The sequence below is a fragment of the Apteryx mantelli genome, chromosome 3, assembly GCF_036417845.1.
Source record: "Apteryx mantelli isolate bAptMan1 chromosome 3, bAptMan1.hap1, whole genome shotgun sequence".
Lineage (NCBI taxonomy): Eukaryota > Metazoa > Chordata > Aves > Apterygiformes > Apterygidae > Apteryx > Apteryx mantelli.
In genome coordinates, this window is record NC_089980.1 from 34,129,639 (window position 1) to 34,151,660 (window position 22,022).

Below are 22,022 nucleotides of genomic sequence, written 5' to 3' on the forward strand. Positions count from 1 at the left end.
CCCTAAGCCACTGAGCTTCCCAAACTATTTTTCAGGCCCCTTACATGGGGCTTCCAGAAAAAATGGAAACCAGTTGAATATATTATAACAGTAAAATTGTTTTTGCTATCAAAAAGTGTAAAGTTAAAAAAAATAAACAACAAAGAAAACCAAAAGGACAGGAAAAAATTAAAAGCCACCTTAGAGGAGGTGCTAAAACAAGACAGATAAACATGGTTAGGAAACGATTATTTGTTTACAGTCTCTTTCTTCTTCTCCCAAGTTTGTTTGTAACTAGACACTGTTCACATTGAGGCAATAAATACAAGAACATATGTGATTTTTTTTTAAATGTGCCCTTTGACTGTCAATATCTCCCAAACAGGTGTTGGCTAAATGATTATAAATTGGCCTCTGGATACACCTCTTCAACTGAGCCGTACAGGACTGGCGATAATATAATTAGACGTAAAAACATCAGGCTGGTGAATGCTTTCCATCTGTTTGGCAATAATGTTTAGTTAACAATAGTCTTTAAAAGAAGCACCTTCAACTTCAGTTCTTCAAGTTATTTATAGGGCCATTCTTAACACACCAGCACTCTTGCTAACAAGAGCTTTAGCCACTTGGAAATTATTAGCCATACGGCTGTATACAAAAAGGAATGGCTGCATTTAACATCTGTATCTCTCCAGATTTACATGCATCAACCTCATTTAAAGTCGTTTCTTAATGAACAGTTCCATGGTCTGTATTAATATTATAGTTGCATGCACAAAGATCATAAGGAGCCAAACATTTTTTTAATACCAACAGTAGGCCAATCAGTAATGAAGCTGTCAGCATAAAGGACAGAATAATAGCTTCTTTAACCCTCAAACAGGATTTGTTCATTTGTAGAGTAGAAGCCACCAATTTAAAAACTGCTCATGGGTTTGCTCACCTTTATAAAGACAAAAATCTAATTTGGTACTAATTTGGTACAATTGTCTTTCCAGTAAAAGGCTCCTAAAGCCATCTTTTATTTCATGATAAAACAACTGCTATAACTAAAACTGTCATGAAATAATTACCTTTGATAGCATACCTTATTGCACAAATACAATTAATGTATTCCTCCCTTTCATTTTTCACACTCTCTTACCAGCGCTGTGCTAGCATATGGTGCAACAGAACAGATTACTGAGACTTCACCCTATAGGAAGACATATAGAATGACTACCACTAACGGGAATAAAGCAGACAACTGGTCCCTTTAGGGCTAGCTTCATCTGTTATACTACCAGATCAAAATGAAAGTTGCAGCTACAGTTTTGTAACAGTAATAACAACAGACAACAGCCCTGTGCCTTTGAGCTTAACTATCTAGATGCACTAACCAGTCTTCCTAACCAGCTTCTTTCTTCTTCCTTCCCAACAAGCATCATACCTTTCCCCTATTTTCAGTAATTTTCTCCTGCTTTCCCAATAGTGAAATCAGCATGCAGCTCTGAAGATAATCTACAGATCCATTTCATTTAATGGGAAATTTTTTGCTGATTCAACACCTACCTTTCTGCAAGACTGTTTATTTCACAAGGGGTCCAAGCAGCCCAGGGAGAATCATAAAATGAACCTTAGAAACACTCCTCATGATACTCCATTTGGCCCAGGCAGACCAGATACATTGCACAGGCCCACTAAAACCAAAAGTCATTTCAACGAGAGGCAGCTTGTATGCAAATTACAGAAGAGGTGGTTTAACCAGAACCACCCAATTAATACACAAGTGAATAAATCACTGATCGGAAAACTGACATTTCAGGAAGGGATAAGACAAGGAAAGAGACTGCCACAAGTACATTTGCTTGACTTAGTTTCACGCATACACAGCAAATATAGGTGAGGAGCTCTTGGATACGTTACCAGGCTGCTGCAGAAGTGCACAAGCGTAACTCTGCCGTTGGCCCAAATACCTACTTATTCTCCTCATCTCATACCTCACAGCCAAATTCTTTATAGTAGCACCATCCCAACAAGTCATTTCTGTTTGCATTCCTTTACACTGCTCTCTCGTTGCAAAAGGGAGGGCAGGCATGTTCTTCAGTAATTTTTTTTTTGTAAGGTTTCTTTTTAAAATGCAAAGTGGCAAACTTCCACCAGGATGACACAACTGAACAAAACAAAATTCTACATAACGTTCCCGACTGCTTAACTCTATCCTCCTCCAGAGCAGATCACACAGAGCTGCTTACATTAGACCAGCCTATTCCTGGCTTGCATAAACTGGTTGAACCTGTTTCTGTGATGATGACTACTGTGTAACTTGTAGTATTTAATACCTCATAACGATGAGCTGTCAGCTGTAACATTCAGCATCCCATCTCAGAGGGGAGGGAGAAAAATGCACAGCAGGACATTCCCAGGCACTGAGCAACTAGACTGTGACACAAAAGGAGACAAGGCAAAATCCTATTTGTAATACTAATGCACAAACAGAGCCAAGCTCTACATACCATGCTGGTGTTTGTAACAGTGTTCTTACTTGTTGTTTCCCTTTTTTTGCGTGTTGATGACAATCTCGAAGTGGCCAAAAACACTGACAGGCAAATAGCATTTGCAACAAATATAATGTACATAAGTGTCTTCAGCAGCACAGAAATCCCATGGATATTTTATATAGCACCTGAGCTCTCAGACACATTCCAAATCACAGGTGAACACAGCAACACTGCATGGCAATGTCTCAGTAAACTAGGGGATAGCAATAACCCTGTGGGGTGGAAAATAAGATTTCCTACTTTTTTTTTTTCTTTTCTTTCCTTTTCTTCTAAGTCAAGGGTTAATTCTGATGCTGACAGCAGCTACTTTAAAAAAAATAGCTTCTTAGATATGATTTATAGTGCATTCAACAGCTTACTGGAAAATAAATTAAATTCAGTTCAGTATAGTAGGTACAATTAATTGGAGAAAAATAAAATAAAACCTGACTGGTAAACAACCATAGTTTAGCTTTAGGAAAACAGTTAATTTTAGGATCCTTCAAATGCACAGAAATTAGCAAATGTTTCAGTATGCTAATTTTTTTAATTAAAAGATATTTCTGCAGTAAAAGCTCTTTCATATGCACTACTGCTTCTTCATCAAACGTTAAGTTTCCAACTTAACACCAGTATAGCCGGTGGCAGCCTGAAGGTTTACCATCTGCTGCCACCCAAAGTCACGGTGGCCACCTTCAGAACATATGCATCAAAGCCCTGAGATAAGAGACTGAAGGAATACTGCAGAAGTCAGCATAAGGGGAAACACAAACCCAGAGGCAGGCAACAGGCAAGTCACCAGGAAAAAAGAACATGGTGAACCATTAGTCACCCTACAGAGCACCCAACCAAGGTCACGGGGGACACTGTTGGAAGAACTAAGAACTGCTTTAAATGCACTGCTCTCTTGCAGATGGCTTTCATATAAACGCAATCCTCCAACGCACTGCAGTCATTTGCTTTCCCCAGCCCCTCTTTCTTTTCTGTTTTTTCCCCCACCCACTATTTAATATTGCTGCTTTTCTAGACTCCATACTTTCAGGACATGGCACAGAACATATCTGTGCTGTTTTATTTATTTGAGCAAGGTTTAACACTAATCAGAATAAATACATCAAAACATGTTTGCTTACAAAAATGTAGCTTTAAGCTGACTAACACAGGTTAAAAAATAGCTCATGCTTAATCAAATAAAATGGAATAGAATCTCTTACTGCAGTACCAAATACCTGAAGGGTTTTGAAGATATGCCACAGTTGCTATATTCCTTTAAAACCAGCTCCATTTTCTCATTAAATTGCTGTTCTGCACTGAAAACACATCATGTAATAATGTCACCAGTAGGTCATCTGTTGGTCCTTAACTCCTGATCAAATGCACTCTTATTACAGGGTAGATTCTCTAACAGAAAGTCCTACAAACTCAAAGAGGCATCAGATGATCATGTGTGATTTTTTCCTTGCATTTATATCACCGGTTTGAAAATCCTCTGTTACGGATAGTGATGTACAACCAGGAACGAGACAAGTTGCTCACCTGATCCCAGAGTGGGTACTTGGGACTTCAAGAAAACCTTAGCAGGGGCTTGCGCACTGCGGACTGCCAGCGCTCAGGCCACAGTTCTGGTGAGGAGGCAGAAGCGGGTGCACAGTGCCCCCTGCTCTCCTCAGCTGTGCTGGCTGTCAAGGCTACCAGGATTAAAAGATCTATTTAACACAGATTTATTTTTGTCAGTTTTCAGATTACACCATCCTGATTCTCTCTCATCTCCCTCTGTCGTTATAAAAAGAGATTACATTTGGCTAATATGTATGAAAAATATGATTATTGCTTATCCTTGTACCTGCGCAATATGAATTATCTTCAGTTTGCAATTATTCCTCCTTTCAAACCATTATTCTAAGGAACTTACGGTTTGTGTACTCTATGACTTACAGTATTAGTGTACTTAAAAGACAAACCCTGCAGCTTTAAATACTGCAAATACTAAGAAAGCAGCATATATTCAAATTCATGGTTTTAAATACTTTTAGTCAGTCTGTAACAGAGAGGAAAGCCTACGTTCCTAGAGCAAACTAAAAAACAGCCAATAAATGACAAATACTAAGCTAGAAGGTGTATCTGGTAGGTTATAATAGAGAATACAGTTTACAGTATGAAATACCAGTCAGCATCACATACAGAGTATTTGCCTGGCATCGATCATGTACTAGCAACTTAGTAACATTTAGGAAGACAAACATATTTGATTTTAGTTTAAAAGAAAATATCTCTATAAACAATTTACTTCTGGAAGCCAGAATATATACATATAGTTCAGCCTATCCTGGAAGATTCAATAATTTTATTTTTATTTCATAAAGGAAAAGGCAAAATCTGCACTATTTTACTCAGTGTTAGGACTGTTTTGTGTCAGATAGAACAAAACATTCACTGAAGTCAAATAAAATTTTAGTGGGGACAGAAACAAAACAAAGAGAGAGACTAGGGGTTATACAATCAAAACACTCAAATATACAAGCTGGTATAAAGGGACAAATGGAAAGAATTTAGGAAGACAGGTGGCAGGTGTTTGAGGTGCTTGAGGGTGGGGGAGAAGGGAAAGAACTCCTCCTATCTGGAAGACAGATTGGTTTTAAAGTCAAGCAAGCTTTGTCACTTGGGACTTCAAACCTTACCATGGCCTAGAAATAATACGGTAGCAGTATGAAAAGGGAAGTAGTGACCCAAGGAATCATTTTTGGTGATGATTCTGTCATTGATTTGATCTTGTAGGATTTAGGGAGTCACTTAGGAAACTGAAGGTTTATCAAAGTATAAAAGAAGCTCCCAAAAGTTTCATTATTTCTATTAATAGCTACTATTATTATTCAATTTCAGCTTTTTAAACCATTTTTGCCACTACTATTTTCCAGCATACTATGTTTGGCTAGTCAGTTTAACTCTTAATAACATGTGCTCCACTAATTTCTCTTTCTAACTATCTTAGTGAAACAACAATGAATGTCTGAACCGAGTCATGCTGCTTATTACAGTTACCTTTTCTCCACACCTCTTATATACACACAGCTGCTTGTTCAAATCCATACAATGATTTAAAGAAGGCCAGCAGTGTGGACGCAAGAGCCAGGTGAGAGGAAACATCAGCTACGGTCAATTCAGTTTCCAAACCACAACATGCTTTCAACTCTCCACAAAATAAAATGCCTGATGTTTAAGTTTGCGACAAACACTAACAGGACATAGCTCCAGCAATATTAATGTACGTTCACACACACTTTCATTAGAAAAAGCCCATTTCTCCTACCCCCTGATTAAAATCCATTAAAACTAACCACAACCTGTTTGAATTCAATGACAGGTCTGCAGATTACGCATGTGAACTCCACACAGATCCCTTATATTTGTACTTTTTTGCACTTTTGCTCATCAAGTAGACAAGTAGTAATCACACTTTTCAAATAATTAATAACACTGATCTGGGTGTTATGCACAGTTCTCAGGCCAATTCATCATAACGTGTTAACATCAGAGTTATGACATCTCATGGTAGCACAAGAGCCGCAAAAAGTAATCTGTAATGAAGATTAACAAAATTGCTTCCAGTTCTTCATAAAAAAGTTATTTACTTCTGGAACCCTCTTCAGGAAACCCCCAAACAATTTTAGCAAAGCCCTGATGGGAGCATTTTATGCTGTACGGTTTCAGATCGTATAACAAAGCTTAACAAACAGCGCGCTGAACAACAAGCGCCGATGGGCCGACATCTGCGGAGATTCTGCTCACAGCCGCCCCAGCGCCAACACGGACAATGTGGCTTGATGGGGGACCAGGGGAGGGGATAGAAAAGACATAAAAGGCCGTCATTGGCTACAGAGGCATAGTTATTACTTAATGCACTCTGCTTTCAAGATGAATGTTTAAATTGAATGAATCTAAATAACAGAGGGTTCTAAAGAATAAGAAATGGAGTTTGAAACAGCATTGTTACGGTATCCAGCAGCACCATTACAAAGTGGTTTCTTCAGGGGCCAGTCGTAGCTTCAAAGGAAAGATTTGCCTAGGGCAGAAACTCAGCGTAGAATCTGCAACCCTGATTTTTAATTAGACAAATTTTGAAAGCAAAAATCTTTGGTATTCCAAAAAGAAGTTTTATACTTTAAGGCCCATGAACTGATAAAATATTTGATCGTTCCTGGTTGGTGATAACCATGGCTAAAACATTTAGATATTAGCCCATTTTCAATGTGGTACCTCTGATAAGGTTTATGAGAACTATACTTGCCTATCAGCAACGGCTTAGAGCCCATAGCATTTGTAGGACAAAAGCTATGTTTTTAATTAGATTAAACCTCTGTTTTCAGAAATCTATTCACAGATAGACTCTTCCATTAATGAACATACAAAATACCTGCAAACACCATCTAGTTAACCTCTGGCACAATGAAGTGAGCAAACACAGCAGCAGCCGAATTTAAATCTGGTTTCCTCTAGGAAAATGTAGGTCCTCTCAGGTCTATTAAAATAGTTGAATTTATACCACAACTTTTTGCCTGAGAGCTGAAGTAGAAGGGTGAGAGGAGAGGCACTGATGAGGGTTCTCTTCTACACATTTTCACAAAATTTTTAGGAATTTTATAATGCTAAGATCTCTAATTGTCTCAGATTTATCAACACAGCAAAGTTATTCAGGTGACAAGGAAGATGGAAAAGCAGATAGAGGGAAAGATGGCACCTCTACATAAACCAGGATAAAATTAAACGTCTAATAATTTTGCCTACCATAAAATAGTTTGAAAAAGCCTGAGTTTCAGGAAGCAACAAGCATTTTATCTGTGAAAAGTAAGCCCATTCAAACTACTTCAAGTGGCTTCAAAAGAAGAACAAAGACCAACATTACGCTAAGGGCACTGAACCCTTCAGCATTTGATGGAGTGAAGGTTAACAGCTGCGTTTCTCAAGGCAGCAGTGTTAAAGGCAGACACCACTCTGGGCCTCCAGCAGCACTGGGACAACAAATCTGCAAACCAGCCACCACCATTTTTAATTATTTAGGCCCATCTTGCACAGAGTTAGGTAGGAAGGCAGTAAAAATGCCAATGGTTCATTCCTATCCGCTCCCCCATTTTCTGATGCAAACGAAGAAGCTACCTTGGGGTTAGAATAGGAGAAGAGTAATTTCAGGCAAATTTCTGTGTGATACAGTATCAGTTACAGACTTGTGCCCAAAAGCATTGTCTCTTCAACGCTGGCCCTGGAAATCAGAATGCATTTCCAAGAACACACTACGTCATACACTTGGCTCCAGTCAGGGTCCTTGCTTTAGAAACCTACACGTCTATTTGGATTTCTCCACGATTTGAGCCTTAGGGTATATGCAAGTGCGGAAGGAGGCAAAAAGCAGTGATGGTGAGGAAGGAAGCGAGAAGTGTTTTAAACCAAAGGGAGAGACATTGTCTCTGGCACACAGATACATGTGCCCCTTTTGCTTCATATTCACACACATTTTGTGTATGTATTATAAAACCACATAAAACATGCTCAGAACATTCTGGCTTATACTGACTGAGATTAGCTTTTCATTTGCTTCACAACATTATGAACACTTAAAAACACATGATAAAAGAGAGCACTCTCAGAGTAAGATTAAACACATAATAAGGAGTCTGGAAGCAGGTATGCAGAGTACAAAGACGCCTGAAAGAATATTGCTCCTTTTTCATACAATAATTAAACATTAACTCTGACCCCTAGGATATTGTTTACACATAAGCACACCAGCTGTCTGCACAGGACTATTCTCTCCAAACACTCCTCATACACACGTCTCCAACACAAAGACCTTGTATTTCTATCACCACCAGAATCCTGATTCTTCCCAGCTCTGCTTCAAAGCCCTGGATACATCCTGCCAGCAGCTAGGACACTTGCTAGCACTGTACTTAGAGAGATCTAGGAGATCTGATAACTCCAAGGACTCCAAAAAGCTTCATTCTGATCAAGCACCTTCTCCAGTCACTGCTCATTACTTTTATACAAGAACAGAATACACCAGCATAGGCCTGTCTTTGTTCATTCGCAACAGTTCTGCAGCCTCGCATTCTCAGACCAATTCACAAAGTCCATGCCTACTGCAGCCATCTAGTTAGTGGCTACTAATCCAACAGATAGGTGTTCTTTCAATCCTAGCTCTTTGATACATATACAGAGGAAACGCTGGCTAAACTCCATACTTCCAACAGAGGAAAGAAGATACAATGAATATGAAGTCAGAACTGAGAAATCTTTATGTGCCACGAAAACAACCATAATAGTTAATGTATACAGCCTTCTGAGGAGAAGTTATCAACTTATGCACATAATTACAAAAAAAAAAAAAAAAACAGGGAAAGAAAAACAAAAAACAGTTCCACAGCTAGGTGCAGCCTGACAAAAAAAAAGAAAGGAAGAAATACAGAACTAAGAGACCAGGTACAGTTTTTCTGAGGCAAGCTACACAGGAGTCAGCTGACCTGACATCGACTATGCTCACGCCAGGGACGACAAGAGGAATTGTCAAAAGACACAAGGGGAATGGCATGGTGAAAAGGAAATGAGCCTTTACAGTCTGCATAAGTCACTGCCACATGGCAGAATAACGTATCATCTTAAAAGTATTTGGTAAGGTGATAACTAATCAGCATTATCAAACTAATGCAACAATTCTTCTGGTCTCTTAATTAGGCTTGCAAAAAATCCGTATGGTCCTTTACTGTTTATAGAGGGATATTACCCTGGGATTTTGGTAGATACTATTTGCATGAGCCAAAAATAAGCTTACCTTTACTGTTGGATCTCTGTCTTGGCTGCAGATTTCAATCAAGGAGAACAAATAGTCCTCCCTCACCCATTTCAAGTGATAGTTCAAAAGTAGGAATTTTTACCCTTCTACCTTTCAAATATCCACCAGTTTATTCAACTGAAAACACATCAGCTCGTCCTTACCCCAGCACTGTAACCATGACTTCATTTTCAAAAAACAGGCCTCATCATATTGAATGCCACCAAACATGTACCTTATCCTTTAGCTCAAATATATTTTGCATGACCTTACATGAATTGCTTAGATAAAAGCCTTTTTTCTTCTACTTTTGTTATTTTAAAGTGCAGATGCATCTGAGTCATTTTCCCCTTTTGTTTCATATCCTTAAGATCCACAGCTTCAAAGACAAAATGTCAGCATGCAGTCGATTTATGACTGAACTCTTGAAGAGACACTGAAGAATTACCTTGTCAATCACCCCAAGGACTCTGAAGGCCTTCAGTTCCTCGGCAGGGCTCCTTAGGTTCCAAGAGGGCCTTGAACTTAGTGATCCTGGAGGCTAATGGAAGATATCAAAGATTATACATCAATCAGGGTGGTACTTGAAGGAAGACTGCCTGCTGAAGCAAATGCCAGGCCGAAGGAAACTAAATTTATCATAAATCAGAGAGAGTGAAGATGAAAGGAGAAGTTTGCTGTTTGTTCTTAGTGGAGGAAAAAAAGCAACTTGCAAGTAAATAAAATCAAGATAACACTGAAAACAAAAATTTTAAGAAGAAAAAATAATTAGTTTATACACCTTCTGTGCTTAATGGAACTTGGCAATCAATTGCTGAATTCTCACCCCAATCCAATAATCAATCAAAGCCTTATCGGTATTCTGGATACAAAATAATTCAGAGATCACTGAAGAGGAAAAAACAAATTAGAACCTTTTTAAGTTAGAAGAACATAAAATATAGAATTATAAACAGGGCTGTCTTGTTCTCTGGTGAGCTCTAGGAAATCCTTTTAATAACAAGGTGCACAACACAAATGATTCTCAAAACTGCCTTAGAAAAGACAGCAATACATTATTAATCTAGAAATTAACACCATAGCAAGAGAATTTACAGGTGTTGACTATTCAAGTAGTTAATACACATGAATTTTTGTCCATGCTGTGTTTTGTAATTTCTCAGGATAAACTCAAAGCTTGCATGTCAGAGGAGGGAACAATATTTCAACTGGAAGTCTTCTGGGACAAAGATCTCCCTCTTAAGCATCACATACAACTCTGGCACTTTAACAAAAATTTTCAGAAGTTTCCAGTTGCAAACTGAGAGAATTCTTTAGATCCTTCTCCAAAATTTCAGCATGCAGCTTCTACCAGAACCACAGATCTGAATCTCTTCCTCACAAATATGGTAACTTCATTTGCAAAGGTGTTGAATGTCGAACTCTTTTTAAACATAACCCGGCCACCCCAAGCCCACTTCTATTACACAAAGGTAAAGAAGATGAAGGTGAAACTCCTTGATTCTTAGGTGTCTGAAAGGCAAAAGCTGATTATCTGATTTGTCAGCATCCTAAGACAATACTTAACAAATATCACACAAAGGTAACTTGCTAGTAAGCAGTTATGCTTGGGATGAAATGCTTAAGCATCAGGGAAATACAAGAAATTTTCCCTTATGATCAGAAATTCTCAGAAAAAAATGTGCATCCTAAACTAAGTATTCCATTTGCTCCCTGTTCCCCTCCAATATCTTTACTGTGCTGTCCTCAATGTCCAGAGCACCTTCCTGAAACACTCCCCACCCCTGGTCCCATTCCATATTGCCAGTCCACCATCTTCTCTTCCCTCAAAATCTTTCCTAAAATCAATTTTCATTTTAGCATTGCCAGCAAAGTTCAACAGAAAAGGTCAAAAACACATGGCGAAGAAGCATGGAGAAAAGTGTACTTTTCTTTTGTGTTCACCTACTGGGCCCTATCTTTCAAAGAGTTTATTATTTACCTTCATTTATCTGTCTGGCTCCTATGCCTTATCATCTGGGTTTTGTCACCAAATGATGCAGAGCAAGAACACTGACAGCAGTTAAAAGAAAAGGTATTCATTTGAAGGAAAAAAAATTACATATGAAGTTATTGTTCCAAATCTAATTTAGGTTACACATTCTAGTGAACTGTTGGAGGGTCAATGGGGTGTTCTTTTGTTGGGTTGTATTTTGTTTTAACTGTGTGCAATTTATCTGCAATAGCAAAATATTTGCTTTGAAACAAAGAGTTGTGCACAGTTTACTCATGACAAGATTTCAAAAGTATTCAAAGGAATACATTTAATGAAAGAGAATTTTTCCAAATCCTCTCGACCACTATAAAAGATTTCCACTTCTATCTTCATGCTAATACTTTTTATAACCAATCCTCAACAATTATGCTGTTAAGATTTTCTCTTATTCATAGCATTTCAACCAAGAGTAAATTTCATAAATCTCTACAAAAGTTAACAGTTGTCTAATAATGCTATAGAATCAGACTTCTGTACCTATCATGTCTGAAGAGCCTGAAATAAAACAGTACATATTTTTGAGTCCTTCTCTAAAATATTATGTGATGGCACAGTCAGTAATACTGTGCACACAAACTGTTTTTTCATATACGCATTCTACATAGTCACTTCTTACCTTAAAACGATTAACAATCACATCCACATCTCCATAGCTCCCATAGCATCTCCTTTTTTTTATCAGTTTCAGGTTATTTTATACTCTTTACAGTACTTTGGTTTCACTGTTGCAAAGTCTAATAGTTGAGCCCAGTGATGGAGAGGTATCACATTCTGTTGTGAAGCAAGCCGGAAGCAAATTCTAAATACCCAGTTCCCAGAACTATAGCAATTAAGCACTATATGAAGCCGTCTGCTTCTCTGAACAGAGCAAAAATCCAAGCTCAGCTTCTAGCCAATGATAAGAAAAATAACTACAAAACAGCTCTCTCTTGTCAAAACTAGAGGAACAAAAAAGCAAATAGGAAGGAGGGTAACCAAAAGTCAAAGGCTTAACTTGCTTTTAGAACTAAGACCTTTACGTTCTACAGAAAGCGGCAGACTGCCTCTGCCTGCAGAAGGCCTTCAGCAACCTGCCCACACGCTCAGCATACCACTGAGGTATCCCAGGGATCTTCTGTCCCACTGCTGGGCCCTACGTATTGTGAAAGTAGCCCCAGACTACACACTGAGATGCGCAGCTGGAAATTATCTGGCTTGGGATCGGTGTCACCAACTCCTACAGTTCCTTTCCAACCATACCTTTTTGTCCAGCCTGGGCTAATTTCAAATGGAAAAGGATGATGCTGATTGTGATACTGCTCACTGCAAAGACGCAGCAGCTTGAGGCCACCACTTGCCTTCTGAAAGCTCTAGTTTTTCAAGCTACATAATGATATATGGCAATAGCTCTTGCCTCAGCTTTAGCATTGGTGCCAGCAGTTGTAAGAGGAGAGGGAGAAAGAATTACACCACCAACCAGCTAAGCAGGAGGAAGAGCCTCTCACATTAACCTCATCTAAGGCAAGAGCACCACTGACTGTCCCTAACCTGAAGCTGGGACACAGCTGGGGTCATGCACATCTGGAATCAGAATCAGGTAGGAATGCAGAATGTGATCTGGGAAGTCTTGAGACTGAATTTCTATTTTATGTTGAATTCACATCTCACAAGACAATAGTAGTGTATTTTCTTTAAACTTTATGTAATTTTCATGCACACAATGAGAATTTTAGGAAGCATGATATTTTATGAAAACTGCAAGGGGTGAAGACTGGGCTTTTGCTGCTTGGGCATCAGGCTTGCATGTGACTTTCACTACTAACCTGCTTTGAAAATTGAAAATAATTGTCATTTTAAAAGACAACAGCTTTTATAATGGTGCAAAATGAGGCAATTCTGAATATAATAAATTAGGCATAAATGCAATCAGAAATAGTTCCAAAGAGTGAAACTGATACACATTATAAAAATACCAACAAAGTTAAAAAGCACCCATAGCCTGTATGAGTATCTGTGCTGGGCCTTGCAGCTGACAGCTATGTAAGACTGTAGGACAGCTATGTAAGACTGCAGCCTTCTGACAGTCCATCCCATGTCATTCAAGGCTGTTGTAGCAAGTTCCCACTCAGGCTTGGAGGTGGCTCCTGAGAGCTGCTGTTCAGAAAGGGTCACAGGAGAAAATACAGCCTGAGTAACTGCAAAATGGCCTGCCACTGCTGTTATACAGTGTTCTCAAGGGTTTGCTGCAAAGAAGGCCCTTGAGGCTGCCGGGCCATACCAGAGGAGGAGGAGGAGAGTGTTTGCTGCAGCTTGTTTTTCCAAAAGGACTGCATCTCTGTTTACAACCTCCAGAAGCTGCCTCCACATCTCCTACTCCTATGGGTCATGGCAAAGCTTTTCTCGATGTTTACAAGACCCTGTCAAGTGAGTTCCCAGCTCACGGTCAGGCACAGTTGCGTCAGTTCCCTGTGCTTCTTCTCAGCCTTAAGAAAACCTCGCTCCATCCTTAAGCCCTCTGCCCACAACCTTTTTTTAACAGTGCCAAGAGTTTTCCAAACACATCCTCTTGTGTTTCTCTCTTCACCGCTCAGACTTGACAGCAGTAAGGCAGTTGCTAAGGATGCTATCCTTGAGGGCTACACTGTTAGTTTTTTGCTGAAGGCAAGAAGAGTAACAAGCTATTATTGTTCTTTGTTTGGTTTCCATGGCATCAAAGATCATTTCTGCTTCTCAATTTTGAAAGGACAGGCTTATGCCTCTAGGGAAATCGTAAGCAGTTCTCTGGTCTTCCCAGCAGCCAGGTCCTGGCATTTCTGGCCATGACAGAACAGCTCACTTTCCTCTGCCATAGTCTCTGAGATAACCTGCTTCGCTTTACTGTTGCATGGTGTTCAAGTGGCAAACGGCTGGCTTGGGGTATGTTTATCAGGCATAGTTTTTTGAGACTGCTTCACCTGGCTCAGCACATGGCTGGCAGTCAGAACTTTTGGTACCTCTGAGAGGCCAAGTGGTGTAGGACAGTAGTTGAATCTGCACTTCTGAGCTTACCTCTACCCCAGTGGATTTTCTCTAACATGGTTGACCAGAAAGAAGTAAAATATCATGTCTAAGATGGCAAAGTGAGTCCAGTTTGATGCTGGTCACTGTGGTGGTTCCTTGAAGGCCACAAGAGGAAGAACAAAGCTATCTACACTAGACACGGGTGACAAAACAGTTCTGCCTTGTAACATCAGGTCATGAACAAGAACACTCTGCCTTGAGAGTCCATTCTTGCTTACTGGTCCGACCTCGTCCTCCAAGGTCCAGTCAGTCTGAGCACCCTCACTGCCCATTAAGTTCCTGCAACAAACCATGCTCCCCACAACAAAACCACACTCTGCCCATCATAATATAGGTACTGGCACTGCCAGGGCACAGTATTTGTCTTTCACTTTCTTGCAAACCAAGTTCAGTTGTATGGCTCCAACTGTGCTGAATTACCAGGTGTAACAACACTTGGCCATACTTCTGGTAAAAGCTTCATATGCATACTAATGTAGTGGTTCTTCTCAAAGACTGTAGTGTACTTTCAGCAAGGAACAAGTAATGGGAAACCTCTTTACAGATCCAAGTGGCAAAGAAGGCATTGTACAGTTATTTAAACACACATGCACATACATATCCTGGCCAAGCACCAGCATTTGAACAAAAGATGATATCAGTCGGCACAACCTACAGTAGTAGAAGGTGCTAGTGATAACAGACCAGTCTTGCCCCAACATGACCAAAGGCATGTAAATGGCAGCTAGAAAAACCCCAAGCTAATGCAAAGTGAAGGTGCAAAGATGCATACACACTAATCTTGTACCCTACAGACTTAATTTCTTTTTGAGGTTCACACAAAATATCTGTATGATTCCACTAGTGAATATCCTCCAAGAATCACACGTATAGAGATGCAGGTCATTTCAGTGCGCTTAGCTTTGTCTGCACAGGCTGGAATAATTCACACAAACCCCAAGATAAACTAGCTTGGGGAATAAAGAGGAAAGCAGTAATTAAGGTGCAACAACTTAGGTCTGATCAGCCACCACTATGCAGACAGAGTCACATTCCTCACTTTCCTTAAGACACTTTCCTGAAAGCCAAAGCACAGAGGATCTACCAAGAATCGACATGCTATCACTATGCTTACAATAACTTTGACAGATAAGGCCCCTCTTCCTATTCATTTTCAGGTATCAACTCAGAGACAATTGGTCCCCACCACAGTCACTATGACCCATCAGAGCCATCTGTCCCTCATGACAGCAAATTCCAAAACTCTAAGATAAAAGTCAGGTTTCTATGTCACAAAGAGCAACAAATTAAAAAAAGGAATTAAAATACATGTATAAACTTAGTAAAAACAAAGCCACATGGTAGAAACCTTGCTTTTTTTGTAAAAAGGAGATTAAGCCAAGGGCAAGATTTTGCTGGTGCAAGGTGAGATTTGCCCTAACTTGTCAATTTTGGATTTCTATACAGGAGAATGGTCTTCTATTCTCACCTTTTTGGAGGTGGGGGGGTGTCTCATCTCGATTAATCTGCTTTCCTTTTGATCTGCAAAGAAGGCACTTGCCATATTCAGTACAGCCTAAGAGAAGAAATACTTTACCTCTCAAGTTCACATAGAGAAATACAACCTACCTCTTCCTTCTTCCCAACCACAATTAGCTTTTAAACTTATAAAAAAGCAGAAATAGCTTGTTCGTGGTTTTTTTCTTATTCTGTGGTTTCCAAACATACGAAAGTTTTCATTCGATATAGATTCTTCCCCATTTTCAGGGGCACTTGACCCAAAGAAAGGCTACCTACTAGGAGTTCATATCAGTCCAAAGTACTGTATTGTTCAAAGTACAATTCATAGCAACAGCAAGACTCCAAGTCTCACAAAATATATCTCATTTAGAACATCCTCAAAAATGTGCTTGTGGGTTCTCATCATAGAAAAAGCTATCCTTTAAAATCAGTGATTTTGCTTTTTTAATTTACTTATTAGACAGTTGGATTTTATAAGGCTTCACATTTTAGCAGCAGTGATCTCCTTAAAGCACTCTCAGACCTGCGCGAAATGAGGAGCAATAATCTTCTGCCCTTTCTGTCCTTAGCTGGTACAAATGTAGGCAGAGAGGAAGTTGGGAACTTTTATATTTACTACAAGAAAGCAGTCATTGACAATCACATACAGTTTAGCAAGACTGCAGTAAAAATGCAAAGAACAGATAAGTCCTAAAGGAACTGGATGAGGAAGGGCAAAGTAGGGATTTATTGAGGGTGCCTTGGAACAAGCTTTGTTTGTCTTTTGTACAAGTAAAGATAAGGATGTTGCTGCTTAAGAAGGTGGGGATTGCTTCTGAAACTCTTCAAAAATCAAGAAGCTGCTGCTGACTCAAACGCAAACAAGATAGATATTTGAAGGGATCAGGAAGACCCTTTGCTCAATTAAGCATTGATTTAGTGAGAAATTCATCTCTCCCCACCCCCAACCCCCAAGTGAGCTTCACTCAGTTCTGATGCACCATTATCCATGAGGCTAAAGAAACCAACAGCCCTTCCGCTCCCTGCAGGACCAAGCAATATTCTCATGGGGAAGTCAGAAGAAATGTTATGTTCTAGTGGGAGTTTTTTATTTTACCTTTCAATTCTTTAGCATTACTAATAATGCTTACATCATCAACTGCAGAGTAGAAGGAAAGCATGCTAAAAACCCAGGCCCAGATTAAATCAAGCACTTTCTTCATAATGCTATGAAATGCTGTGAAATGAAACCAACTAGCAACATAATAGAAGTGTAATATCAAAATACTGTTAAGGCCTCCTGTAAGTGAAAATTCTACCTAGTTTTTAAACACCAAGCTTGAATGTGCTCTGCTAAAAGACAGGGCAATTTAATTATAGCAAATTCTGGTTCAGGAAAAAAAATTAAAACCTACCATAGAAATGGATGCATCTTCAGAGGGTTTATGGTAGAGACTGGAAATTTTTTCAGCACGCATAAGGTATTCTGCAGTCTTCCTTTTCACTGCTTCACGACGAGTTGGACTTGATTCACCTCAATAGAGGAAGAAAACATTATTTTTTTTCTATAGAGAGAGAGGTACTAAATAATCAAAGCATGTGACTGCTTTGATTTTACCTCCTTGATATACTTTGGATTATTCGTGTTTATCATAACCAAACCTACAAATATGCATCTTATAGAGTCATAGAACTTTGAAATATGTAAGATATATGAAAGCTATATGAAAAATAAAATTTAAATCTTGTTATAGACTAAGGTAAATACAAATACTTATCTCATTTTCCGCAATCTGGTATATGTTCCTGTGATAACAAAAGTAAGAACTGAAACAAACTACTGATGCAGACTTTGCATCCAAAAATAAAAATGAATTACAGAAGATACAGCAAGGAACTTACAAAGAAACAATGAAAAAACTTTTTTCCCATATTTCTTACATGAACTTCCCTACCAATAAAGGAAAGTCAGAAATACTATCAATAGCAAGAAGTCAACATCAGAGAGACCAAGACCTCTCCCTCACAGCTTTCTGATGCTGGCTGCTCCTTTTCTGCCTGGCCCAGGGTGACATACAAAGAGAAGAAGTGCTCACACCAACAACTTCAGTTCCTAGATGGCTGAACATCCTCTATGCTACGCTTAATCTATCCAAACATTTGCAAGAGATGAAAATACTGTAGTATAATGCAAATTCTATGTTTACTCTAAATCTCAGAATTTATGTTTAGGCACTCAGATTGCAAGCAGCATATGGTTAAAATAGCTCTTCATTCTCCATTTGCGATGAAAAAATCCCAATCAGTCAACGGCCAGGCAAAGATAAAAAGATTGTGAGCCACAATTGTTACTGTAAAGAATTCAAAACACTGTGCTGAACATTACTGACAGACAACTCTCCTAGAATTCAGAGCAACGGCAGAGATTTTGTATGGCACTGACAGCCCCTTCCAGTCTTAAAGGGTCAACAGAGACTTGCAGAAATACAGCCTGGGCTGTGACGGGTTTCTGAACCAGCAGGTGTAACCCAGCACCTCTCACAAACCTATGCTCAAACAGGTAGTTACATCTCTGTGGCTGCAAGGATATCTAACAGCTATTCAACATAAAAGACAAGGCAAGGAACAGGAAAGGTAATAAATTAAACACACAGATACACAAACCCTAACATACAGCAGATAACAGAGACAGTAACAAAGACTAGAACTCATAAGACATTGATTGATGGACCATTACAGGAACCACTGTGTGTAACCTTGAAGAAGTTCAACCAGAAACTTTGGAACCAATAAGAAAAAACAAAATTATTGTGGGTTATCAGAATGAGTCTAATAGGAAAGAACAAACTTCTTGTGGGATGTCTGCGGGGGACTGAGGGACTGTGTAAAACTTATTGTGGGATGCCTTCAGTACTGTGGGAACACGAAAAATATCATGAGATGTTTAGTGGAAAGATCAAAGGTGGGGAAAGAGAGGGGTCAAGGTGGCTCAGGGTGGAACAAGCATGGGAAAAGGAGGGGTGGGAATTAAATAGCCCAATTTTGTGTAAGCAGGCTGCTGGTCTGTACATGTCTCTGGCTGAGCCCTGCACCTGACCACCACAATCTGTCTCATCTTCCTACTAAACTCTATTTCTCACTATTTTCTGTATGAGTGTGCTCTCTATTCCCTGTGTGTATTATACACTACCAGACTTCACACCAAGCTAGCAGGCGAGCAGGACAAAACATCCGAGAGCTGGATACTGGAGAGAGCAGGAGTCTGAGGGCCAACTACCAGACAGACCTGAGCAGGGGGTCTTTCCCTAAGCAGCAGTGCTTAGAAAGAAGGTGGGGGCTGTTCGTGCTGTCCATGTTTACGTAACTGTCTGTAAAGGCACTATCCTCCTGTCCACGTTGCTCTGTTTGTGGTCAGCCACACGCATGTGTGTGTGTGTGCACATGCATGCACCTCTCAGGAATTTGGTGGGACACAGAAAAGGCATAAGGGACAACCCCTGATCCTTCAGTTGACCTCATTTGGCTAAACAGTGACTGTGCTATTAAAATAAAGAAGGAGGAGCAAGTTGGCCGGTTGTTCAATTTTCCCAAAACACTTGAAAGATACTGAATGAGGAAGGTGGGCCCCAATGTTGCTTCTTCTGACATAATTTTGCATTATTGTGCCATAACAAAAGTAAGTACTAGGTCTCTCTAGAAAGTTCAGGGAACAATAGAGAAAGTTCCTCTATCGCAGACTCTCAGCAAGACTGTTTCCGCCTGCCCTTGCTTTAAGCAATCCTTAGAGTCAGAGAGTGAGGACCCTATGAAACACAGAGTGATCAAGGCAGAGGCTCTTTTCCACATCACCTTTTCATGATCTAGTCCTAGTCATTTTGACTCTGTTAAAATAAGTCACCTCCCCAATAATGACTACAAACACAGAGACTCCATTGAGGATAAGCAGAAGAGACTGAAGATCTCTTCCAAGCTCTGCTGAAGGTGATCTATTGTAAATCTTATTACCCATCTTGCAGTAGCGGGGAAAAGTGATTTTTACCTCCTTGGATAGGGATATAAAGCCTTTCTCGGTAAATACTTTGGACTGTCCAGCTTCTTCCCAGACCAAGTACAGTCAGAAATCCAGTGCATTTTCAGCTTACAATATTATGGATATGTTCCAATTTCTTAGAGTGAAAGAAATGACTGAGAGAGGAGACCTTTCTGCCAACTCAAGCATCTCTCAACCTCCAGTTCCTAAGATTCTGGTGAAATTCCCCTAGATCAGACTGCCAGTATTATTCCCATCCAGAAAAAAAATGAAATTCAACTGTTTGAACTTGAATTTGGCTTTATCTGAGGAGAATAGACACACAGTTTTTATTAAAATATGTTGCAGTTTCTTAAAATACGACTATCTTGCTTTCATCTTTACATTTGATCTCACTGCAACAAACAAAACTTTCTTGTGCCAAACCACAGGTGATAGTCCACATTCTCTTAGACTCGCAAAGTGGTAGATGCTCAGGGAAAACAAATCATCTGCACAGCAACATTAAACTCTTCAGCCATCATTTTCTTCAAGCAAAGTGGTAGAAAACTGCTAGGTTAGTGTCTAAGGCTATCATAAAAGTCAAGCTTACTGCTTAACTGTTAGTTATGTGATTTAATGTGGATGTTTTACTGCCTTTTTTTCATTGCTTCAGTAATTTTAGAGTAATTAACGCAAACAAGATAGGATGTCCCTTTAGAGCTGTCTTTGTTCTCCCTGTTTTCACAAGACATTAATTTCAGTTTTCCTTCTACTTTTCCTTCCCGTGTAATCTGTTAAAAAGCATTTACAAACTGTTCACTCATTAAAATCTTCAGCCATAAAAGATGGTGTGGATTCACAACAAAAACAAAACATTTACTCAACAAGTTTTTGCATCATTCACAAACAAGATCATTATCAGTTCGGGTTCTAAATACTGTAACACAAGGTGCACATCTGTGTGAGAACAGGAGAATTAGATTTATGGAAGTAGGATTTTGGTTTTTTATTGTTTGTATTAGGTTAGCCAAGAAAATGCAAAAAGATGCATTCTAATACAACTTCTTATTTAGACAGCCAATAATATCTCACAGAAATTTATAAAGAAATACAGGATATGAATTCAAAAAAATTTTTAAATTAAAAAAAAAAGTTACTTAACAATCCTTAAACACAGGGTGATGAGTGACGATAAACAGCCTATTAAACTAAAAATAATCTTTAGTATTTGCACTAAATTTCAGGTCACAGAACTCTTTGCTTAATGATTTATTTGGTTTTAAGACACAGTTTTAAAACACAGAATATTTAACAGATATTAAAGCTGTGTGGCAGACATAACACACAAAAATGCAATATCGCATTTTTTTTAATATGTTATGGGATAATGTTTTTGAAGTTACCCAAGACAGGTACTTTTAAAAGAATGAACAAATTTATTTCTAATAAAAGCTATTTGATTTAAACATTGTGTGAGCATATTGACTTCTTATTTCCATTTTGTGGTCAGCCTACAATAACCTAAAGAGGTATCTCTCTTTAATTAGAATTTATAACTTGAAAGGCATTTTTCTTTAAACAGCAGCAAACAGGAAATGCTTAAATTGTGTCAAAGCCTTTGATGAATCTTTACAACTGCTCATAAAAGCTCATCCTGCTTAAAATAATATTGATTTTTCATTTATTTTCCTAGATACTAGAAGATTTATGTTTCATCTGATCAGGATCAAAGCTTTCCCCCTCCTGATCACTGGGATTAAATCAGCAATGTCATTTTACATGTTTAAAAACTACGCTGCTAGAGCGAGATGTAAGAGCGTAGTAATGCTGATGATAGAGACTTTAGAATAAAACCCCCTCAAGATTCCTTGTCTCCCTCCCTCCCTCCCTCTGCATTTGCTGCAGAGCAGCTGTGCCTCACACAGATTCACATGAATGAAAATACTAAGGCGAGAAACCACCCACTTAGTTTATTTTCCATATGACTTTCCTGTAATTATTTTGTAAACTGTTCACACAACAATATATAAAAACATCTGCAAAAACAGGTAATTAATGTGTCAAGCCAAACTAATGCATTTTTTATGGTGTCCATGCTTCGTCAACTGTAATTATAACTCTTTTTAAGCAAATGATGAT

General features: G+C 39.0%; 1 protein-coding gene across 9 annotated transcripts in view; it reads right to left on the reverse strand.

Moving 5' to 3' along the window:
• The window catches only part of RPS6KC1 (ribosomal protein S6 kinase C1), an 88,472-nt gene that overhangs the window by 32,290 nt on the left and 34,160 nt on the right, over positions 1 to 22,022 (reverse strand). For all 9 annotated transcript variants that reach the window (XR_010883679.1, XR_010883680.1, XR_010883681.1 and 6 more), the window contains 2 exons: positions 17,287 to 17,405; positions 9,767 to 9,859 (listed from right to left, as the gene is read on the reverse strand). Coding sequence is in view for 6 of the 9 variants with exons in the window: in XM_067293063.1 (XP_067149164.1) it covers positions 9,767 to 9,859; positions 17,287 to 17,405 (212 nt within the window). In the remaining 3 variants the exon portion in view is untranslated. The remainder of the gene's footprint in view (positions 1 to 9,766; positions 9,860 to 17,286; positions 17,406 to 22,022) is intronic.